The 8,972-nt window shown below is 42.4% G+C and overlaps 2 protein-coding genes across 2 annotated transcripts; one reads left to right on the top strand and one right to left on the bottom strand.

Moving 5' to 3' along the window:
* The first annotated feature begins 764 nt into the window (after positions 1-764).
* On the top strand, positions 765-3,500 carry LOC140818234 (COP9 signalosome complex subunit 8). Its single transcript, XM_073178137.1, has 5 exons — positions 765-937; positions 1,055-1,134; positions 1,262-1,443; positions 2,417-2,524; positions 3,247-3,500. The coding sequence occupies exons 1-5, from the start codon at positions 854-856 to the stop codon at positions 3,384-3,386; spliced, it is 594 nt and encodes a 197-aa protein (XP_073034238.1). The 5' UTR covers positions 765-853; the 3' UTR covers positions 3,387-3,500.
* A 2,498-nt stretch (positions 3,501-5,998) lies between these two features.
* On the bottom strand, positions 5,999-8,416 carry LOC140818680 (uncharacterized). The gene has a single exon (XM_073178724.1). The coding sequence runs from the start codon at positions 8,414-8,416 to the stop codon at positions 5,999-6,001; it is 2,418 nt and encodes an 805-aa protein (XP_073034825.1).
* Positions 8,417-8,972: the final 556 nt, after the last annotated feature.

Genomic DNA, 8,972 nt, shown 5'->3' with positions numbered 1-8,972 from the left:
CAGAGAAAATTAAATTGGCATAGTTAGTGTTTCTCCTTTCTAGAGTTTCATAAAAAAAAATTAAAATAATAACCAAAGAAAGCCATTTCAATGATTTTAAGTATTTTATGAAACTATTTGACTAAAATATATTTTTTTTCAATGTTTACTGCGATATTATTTAACATTTTTTTTAATAAAATAATAAGTGGGTTGGCCCGTCTAACCCGCGGCCCAAAGTGGGTTGGGCTGGGTTGGCCATTTAGAGGCCCGTCCCGCCTAATGACAAGTAGCGACGGACGGACGAGCCTGTTTCGACATGTCTAGTGACCACAAAGATATAGAAAATAAATTATTCACGGGCCATTTTAATCAAGTTCAAGCATCAAGAAAAATGCAATTTCAATTCATTACTTGCAAGCAATCCCAAATATTATAAAAGAAGAATCGACTAAAATAAGAAATCAAATTTTGTAAAGTTCTGCGCTTGTCACTTATGGACCCTGCAATCACAGTTTTTGGACCCGATCCAACTTACTTTTCTCATAGAACTCACCATCTTTGGCAGTGGTGTACGTGCATCCCCGAGTTTCGATCCCAGGCAGTGGTGTACGTGATATTAATTCTAAATTTATTTGGGTTTTATATTTTGTAAAAACTAAATGTCTTTTAACACTCTATATTTTTAAAAGAGGGACACATATTTGATTTTAAAAAATAAGATAATTAATTTTCATTAAGGAATTATAAATAAAAAAGAAGGCCAGTCTTCAAAGCCCAAGAAAGTGATGGCCCATCGGCCCAATGGACAAATAAGTCCCGTCTCCCGAGAAGCCGAGCCGAAGAGGAAGACTTAACTCCGCCGCCGCAACCGATGGCTTTCACGGCTCTGTCAGGTGCCTTGGCCTCCAAGTCCTATGACCAGATCGCGGATATATGCGACAACCTCATGCTCCAGGTGAACTATGCACTGTCCGATTCTACTCCCTATCAGTCCCAAAATCTATCCCTCCTCTCATCAAGATATTATTGACACAGTTCATCTTTTCGTACCCGGTATTCTTCACTTGTTCAGGTTTCTTCCGAAGGCGTCGCGTTTAAGGAAGATTGGCCTTATGCCATTCATCTTCTGGGCCACATTTACGTCAATGACATGTAATTTCAATCATTGGCCATTCTTAATTTGTTGTTTTCGGTTTTATGAACTGTTTAGGGCGTTTGTTTTAGGGTTATAGGGTTAGAGCTTGAGGTTTGCTTAACTGTATTACTGGTTTCGATGCAGTAACAGTGCTAGATTTTTGTGGAAGATGATACCGTTGGCAGTGAAGGATAGCCAGCCAGAGGTTTCGGCTGTTTGGAAAATTGGGCAGAGGCTGTGGGCAAGGGATCATGTCGGTGTTCATGAGGCGATTCGGGAGTTTAATTGGAGTCCTGATACTCAGAGCGTTGTGGCAGCTTTCTCAGGTAAGTTATAATGCCGGTAGATCAATGTATTTGCAAATGTGAATTATTTTTAAAGTGAAATAAACTATGTATTGTGGCTTCTTTAGTGTTATTCTTCTAGTTTTATGATGTCTTCAGAAAAAGTTGTGAAGGTTATGGCTTGATTGCGCTGTGGAATGCTACTTCTTATTTATGCGGTATCCGCAGCTACCAACGTCTTGCAAATCTGAAGTCAATAGTTACTGCGTAGAAAGAAGTGTCGACTAGAAAATTATTTTTTAAATTGGTATTGAATTCTGGATATAAGCTAACACGATTTTGTTTTGAATAAGTTACTTTTTAAATTCCAGCTTAACTCAATACATAAACCATCGTTCTAATAAAAGCGTATTAATGCAATCCTACCATTTTTACTTGTAAAAACTAAATGAAGTTCTAGATTACTACTTTGGATTGTCTTTTTGTTTTATAGTCTGTCGTAGTCGAGTGTTAAAGTATCCAGTTATATCTTATTTTGTGCAATTTTTAAAGTTTTGAATTGAAAATTATTCAAGATTCTTGTATGTCATCCAGTCAAATTTTTACATTTTGTATGCATCCATTGCTTTTTGTTGCAAAAACTCTGAAAACTCTGGAATTTTTTATTGGATTGCATGATTAACTAAAGCACTTACCTGGTTGCTGTCGCTTGCTAACTATTATATTCACGCTTGATCAGTTTCAGTTGAAAGTTCCAGGTTTCTCACTCGGGTAGATAAAGATATACCAAAAAAAATTTAGATGTCTTGTAACTTTACAATACAATAAAAATGGCGACTCACCACTGGCCTCAATTAGCATCCCCCGATTTTATGTGGGGGAGTTTTTTTTTATGAAACTAAAACTGTCTTTATGTATTTTACATGTTTTTTCTCAAAAGTCTTCTGCCATTTTATTATTAGCTATGACTCCTCGGATTTCAGTATAAATTTCATGAATTTTGAATCCACTGCAGAACTTTACACCAAAAGGATGTTTGAATTGCTGCTTTCTGGTTACTCGATCATTAGCATCCAAGATACTGCTCTTTTCCTTGGAATGAATGAAGATGATGCTACTAACTGTAAGCTCCAGTCTTTCTTTATACAACTTGTATTTTACATGAATGTTCATGTGGTTAATAGGTTGTTCTATGACATACTGCTGTTTGCATGAAGTGTGAATTGTTTATAGAGAATATCGATGTCACTCTGTTGAAGTTGTATCTTCATGCATAAGTGATTTAAAAGCATAGATTTTAAATTAACTGAAGGGTGGTTCTTCAATTTAGAAAATTTATCACTCGGATGGCTTCTGCAACAGATTACGATTCTAATTTTCCCTCTTTAAATTATTAAGCACTCTTTTCATTGTAAAAGAGGTCTATTTCCTTGCTTAGCGTTCATTATAAAGCCAATTTGCTGCCAATTCATTCAAGTTTACCTTAATACCTTCTGAAAATGAATGATAAACTTCTGGGGTGTGGGATAGAATTTAATGTTAATTTCCACAAACTGATCCGCAGATTCATATTTTTTTCTTTCCCCTGTGGGCTAATGCATGTAAATCCTGAAAGAATAATTAATTTGATTGTATCTTACCTGGTATGCCTATCAATACTCATTTTTTGTGCTGTTTCTCAACTTCTCATTTTACCTTTCAAACATCTTGTCTACTCTTAGCAATCATGAACATCATTATGAGTATGTTAAGCAGCTGCAGTTACTCTGAACAATACCGCCGAAATATGAGGAAAACATTTTTGCTTTAATTTTTTGGAATACGTAATGATAAAAATTCTTACAGACACGCTGCAGCATGGCTGGACCCTGGATGCCACCTCGAGAATGCTCACAGTGAAGAAGCGGGTGGTTGCAGCAGAGCAGAAAGTGGATCCCAGTAAACTGCAGCAGTTGACGGAATATGTATTCCACCTGGAGCATTGATCTCACATAATCTGATTCAAACAGATTACATTTGGTGTGCTATATCTCTGTGTTAGGAACCTCCGATTTGCAACCAAAATATGTATTGAAATATATGAAATGGGAATAACAGAATCTTGTTACAATCACTCTCACTCTCTCACACTAACAAACTGTTAGTGACTCATCAATCTATATAACTGAATGCCCTCTAGCTTACCCCCCCTCTCTTTTTATACATTGCTCTCACCCACCTCTCTCCTTCCTTCTTCTAGAATATACGTTTACAATCTTGGGCCTCTGTTTATTGGGCTCTTCATTCTCTGGACTTGCTAACTTAGAAGTCTCTGGGCCCAATGAGTTTGGGTCCATAACATGCCCGGCTTCTTCAAGATTCGCCTTGTCCTCAAGGCGAAATTCTGGAAATTGTGCCTTGAATTCTTCTTTGTCTTCCCATGTTGCTTCTTCCCATGTTCTTCCCTTCCACCGCACCAGTATCTGTTGGATTAAGTGCCCTCTTTTATTTTTTGTTCTTTCAGCCACGATTTCCTCGGGTTCAAAAACGAGGAACAAGTTAGTGTCTACCTCTCTTGGCAACTGAACTTCATTCGGGTCATGCCCCATTGCCTTTTTCAGACAAGATACATGAAATACTGGATGTATTTTGGACCCTTCCGGTAATTTCAAGCGATATGCCACTTGTCCCACTCTCTTCAAAATTCTGTAGGGTCCGTAGTACCTTGCTGCCAGCTTCTGGAAGACCCTTGTAGTAACTGAATTTTGGCGGTGTGGTCGCAACTTCAGGTACACCACACCACCTTCTTGGTAATGAACCTCCCGACGGTGTTTATTAGCATATTTGGTCATGCGTTGTTGGGCCCTTTCTAGATTGTATCTCAGCTGCCTCAATAACTCATCTCGATCCTCTAATGCTTGGGCTACTGCTGGCACCTTAGTTTCTTCAGGAAGAAACTTAATGAGAGTTGGTGGTCTTCTCCCATACACTACTTCGAAAGGTGTCATTCCAGCCGACGTTTGAAAAGAGGTATTGTACCAATACTCTGCCCAGTGTACCCACTGCGACCAACCCTTGGGCTGCTCCGAGCAGAAACACCGAAGATAGGTTTCTACACATTTGTTCAAAGCTTCACTTTGCCCATCCGTTTCTGGATGGTAAGCCGTGCTCATCTTGAGTTGAGTCCCTTGTAGTTTGAATAATTCGGACCAGAATAGGCTCATGAACACCGCGTCTCTATCACTGACAATGGTTTTCGGGACCCCATGCAATTTGATCACATTACGTGCAAAGATGTCAGCTACTGAGCAAGCAGTGTACGGATGCTTAAGGAGTAGGAAGTGCCCATACTTAGAGAGTCTGTCGATCACCACTAGGATTACTTCAAACCCTTTTGATTTAGGTAGACCCGTAATAAAATCCATGGCCAAATCCTCCCAAATTGCTTCTGGAATAGGCAAGGGTTGTAATAATCCGGCCGGGGAAGCCGCCTCATATTTTTGTTTTTGGCATACTTCACATTCGGAAACAAATGTGTACACATCCTTCTTCATTCCCGGCCAAAAAAAATTGCTTGCTATTCTTTTATACATTCTCAAGGCTCCTGAATGGCCCCCCACTGGAGTCATGTGGAATTCCCTCAATAATGTGGAGATCCACTGTGAGGTTCGTGGAATAACTATCCTTCCTTTAAAAAGTAAACAACCATTAACTACTGAGTAGTGTTTGCCACTGCCTTGGGCCGTGCTCATCTCTGCTATTATCTTTTTACATGCTGGGTCATTTTCCACGGCCCGTTGGATGTCCCTTATTCCTCCCCATTCTGCCCTGGAGATAGCAGCCAAAAGTCCAATGTCCTCCCTTCGTGATAAAGAGTCTGCTGCTCCGTTCTCTTTCCCCGCTCTATGCTTTATTTCAAACTCATATCCCAGCAACTTTGCCAACCAATATTGCTGGTCTGGTGTGGTTATACGTTGCTGCAGCAGGTTCTTCAATGGTTTATGATCTGTCACCACCAGAAACTTCCGTCCCAACAGGTAGTGACGCCAGTGTTGAACTGCCAAGACCAATGCCATCAACTCTCTTTCATAGGTTGATTTGGTTAATGCTCGGTCCGCCAGAGCTTTGCTATAAAAAGCAATAGGCCTGCCCTCTTGGTTTAGCACAGCCCCTACTCCAGTCCCTGATGCGTCACATTCTATTGTGAATTCTTTCGAAAAATCTGGCATCTTTAATACCGGCGTGGTCACAACTGCTCGCTTCAGCAACTCGAAGGCTTCTTGAGCCCTTTCATTCCACCCGAAATTGTTTTTCTTTAGTTGCTCAGTGAGTGGCCTTGCAATTTTCCCGTAATCTTTAATGAATTTCCGGTAATATCCGGTGAGTCCCAAGAATCCCCTCAATCCTTTCGTGTTCTGTGGTTGGGGCCACTGCACCACACTTTCAACTTTGTTGGGATCCACTTTCACTCCCCGGCCCGTGATGATATGCCCCAAGTACTCAACTTGTCTCAACCCAAATTGGCATTTCTTTTTGTTTAAAACCAACTGGTGTTGTTGTAACAATGCCAATATGACTTCGACGTGTTGCATATGACTTTCCCAATCTTTACTGTAAATCAAACATCGTCAAAGAAAACTAATACGAATTTTCGCAAGTAAGGGCGAAATACCTCGTTCATGGTGGCTTGGAATGTGGCCGGAGCGTTTTTTAGTCCAAAAGGCATGACTAAAAACTCGTAGTGGCCCTCATGTGTCCTGAACGCGGTTTTGTGCACGTCCGTGGCTCGCACCCGAATCTGGTGGTAGCCAGATTTAAGGTCCAGCTTTGAGAAGAACATTGCTCCATGCAACTCATCAAATAGTTCCTCCACCACCGGAATTGGATACTTGTCAGCGATAGTGATATCATTCAAGGCCCGATAGTCTATGCAAAACCGCCAGCTTCCGTCTTTTTTTTTCACTAGTATTACTGGGCTTGAGTAGGGGCTGTTACTGATTTGTATCACCCCTGATGTAAGCATCTCCTTCACCATTCGCTCAATTTCATCCTTCTGATGATGGGCATATCGATAAGGTCTGACGGATACTGGTCCGCATCCCTCCTTAATACATATGGCATGATCTTGTTGTCTACAAGGGGGTAATCCACTGGGTTCTTGGAATACCACCCCATATTTGGCAATGATGTCATTGATGGCCTCCTCATCTCCCTTCATGTCTGCCCCTCCTTTTTTTTCTTCACTCCATTTGACCAATATTGCTCCGCAAAACTCTACTTCACTCACTTTGGAGATGCCTTTTAATGAGATTAATGATCTGCTGAGGGATGGATCCCCCTTTAAGATTACTGTTTGCTCATTGCAGCTGAACCGCATCTCCATTTTGCCCCAATTGATCAGGACATCACCTAATGTGCGAAGCCAATCAACCCCCAGAATAAGATCAACTCCCCCTAAATCAAACAAATACCCTTCAATTTGAATTCGACATTGTCCCATATCCACCTCTAATCCCCTGCACACCCCTTGGCAAGCCACCCGACAGCCATCCCCCAGACATACCCCAAAAAACACGCTCCTGTCCCATTCAAGCCCCAATTCCGTGATTAATTTTCTCGATATGAAATTGTGACTTGCTCCACTGTCCACCATGGCTATCACTTCTCGCTCTGCCACCTTTGCCTTCATCTTCAATGTTTGTGGATGGTTGATGCCATTTACAGAATACAAGGGTAGTTCTAGAGTATTGTATTCCACTTCGGGCTCTCGTTCTTCCCCTGCTTCTCGTGTCACCTCATCCTTATGCTCTACTGACTCTGCTTGCCCCCATTCACCCTCGTCTCCTTCTTCCTCCGCTAGAATTGTCACTCTCAAGCTTTTGTTGACACATCTGTGCATTGGGTGGTAAGGTTCCCCACACTTAAAGCACAGCCCCTTCTCTCGTCGGTGTAAAAATTCTTGGTGAGATACCACCCTACCATCTCGATTTTTTTGGTATGGTGGTACCCTCGCTGCCATCCCACCGCGATCTCCCCCGCTACTTCCTCCTGGTACGCCCCGAGGCCCACTGCCGTAGGCTTGCTGCGAAATTGGGTTTCTCATTCGTTGCTCCCCTTGACCAGCAGACCCCATGTTAACATTGGGCCCTGAAAGATTTTTGTTACGGTCCCTATCATGTACTGGGTATGGATTGGCCCAGCCCATGTTAGTTACCGATTTTTGCGTATGCCCCAGGCCCGATCCAACTTTATTTCTTCCCCTGTCTACCGCCGTCCCATACAATTCCTCCTCCAGTCCCCTAGCCAACATCATCGCACGATCTACCGTTCGGGGAGAGTGGACGATCATCTTCCGCCGTATCTCCTCCCTCAGTCCACTCAGGAAATAGCCCAAGCATTGGTCCTCCTGGACGTCCCCCAGTTGTGCGACCAGCACCTCAAAACGCTCGATGTAAGCGTCTATTGACTGTTGGCCTTGGCTTAATGACGCCATGAGTTCGAAGGGGTTGGCGTCATATCCACTATAACGCTTGATCAGCTCCTCCGCAAACCTATCCCACCCCATGTTCGGAATTCTCACCTTCATCCACCGAAACCAATGTACCGTGGTCCCTTGCATACAGATGTAAGCCAATTTGAGCTTACACCCTGCTGGTGTTTCATGGACCTCAAAGTACTGCTCCATCCTCCCCAACCATCCCAACGGGTCCTCTCCCTCAAACCCTGGTAAATCAATTTTTTTAAGTGCCAACTTCACTTCTTCACCCTCCTCTCGTCTCCCTTCCTGACGCACACTCTCATCCTTCCCCAACATATCACCCCCAATCCCATGTTGCTCGCCACCTTCACTGCATGCAGCAGCTGCTCCCCCTTGTGCCTTAATAATTTGTTCCATCATCTCCCTCAGTCCCAGTAATCCTCCCACCGCGCTGTCGATTTTGTCCAATCGACCCTGCACTTGCATCATGTGGTCTTGCATCCCCATCAACGTTTTTTCCATGCCATCTATCTTCGCTTCTGATCGTGTGCTGGCCATGTTTCTTTAGCTCGAGCGGATCCGGCAGGTCGGACCAAATTGTTAGGAACCTCCGATTTGCAACCAAAATATGTATTGAAATATATGAAATGGGAATAACAGAATCTTGTTACAATCACTCTCACTCTCTCACACTAACAAACTGTTAGTGACTCATCAATCTATATAACTGAATGCCCTCTAGCTTACCCCCCTCTCTTTTTATACATTGCTCTCACCCACCTCTCTCCTTCCTTCTTCTAGAATATACGTTTACAATCTTGGGCCTCTGTTTATTGGGCTCTTCATTCTCTGGACTTGCTAACTTAGAAGTCTCTGGGCCCAATGAGTTTGGGTCCATAACACTCTGGTTCTTGGTTACGTGCTGTAACTGGTAAAGCACATGATTCGCTGAAGTTCTTGTGGCAGAGTAGAGTTGTTTGTCGATGTCTGAGTTTTTTTTGTAGTTACAGAAATTGGGGAATGTTGCATAAAGAACAGATTGGCTCTAATGTATAAAATCGTATGGTATAACATCTTGTGGGATTGAGCACTTGCTCTTGTATCCAAAGTCATC

The sequence above is a fragment of the Primulina eburnea genome, chromosome 17 (assembly GCF_022965805.1).
Source record: "Primulina eburnea isolate SZY01 chromosome 17, ASM2296580v1, whole genome shotgun sequence".
Classification (NCBI taxonomy): Eukaryota; Viridiplantae; Streptophyta; class Magnoliopsida; order Lamiales; family Gesneriaceae; genus Primulina; species Primulina eburnea.
Note: the sequence above shows the minus strand (reverse complement) of the source record. Positions and strands in the feature narration are given on the sequence as shown.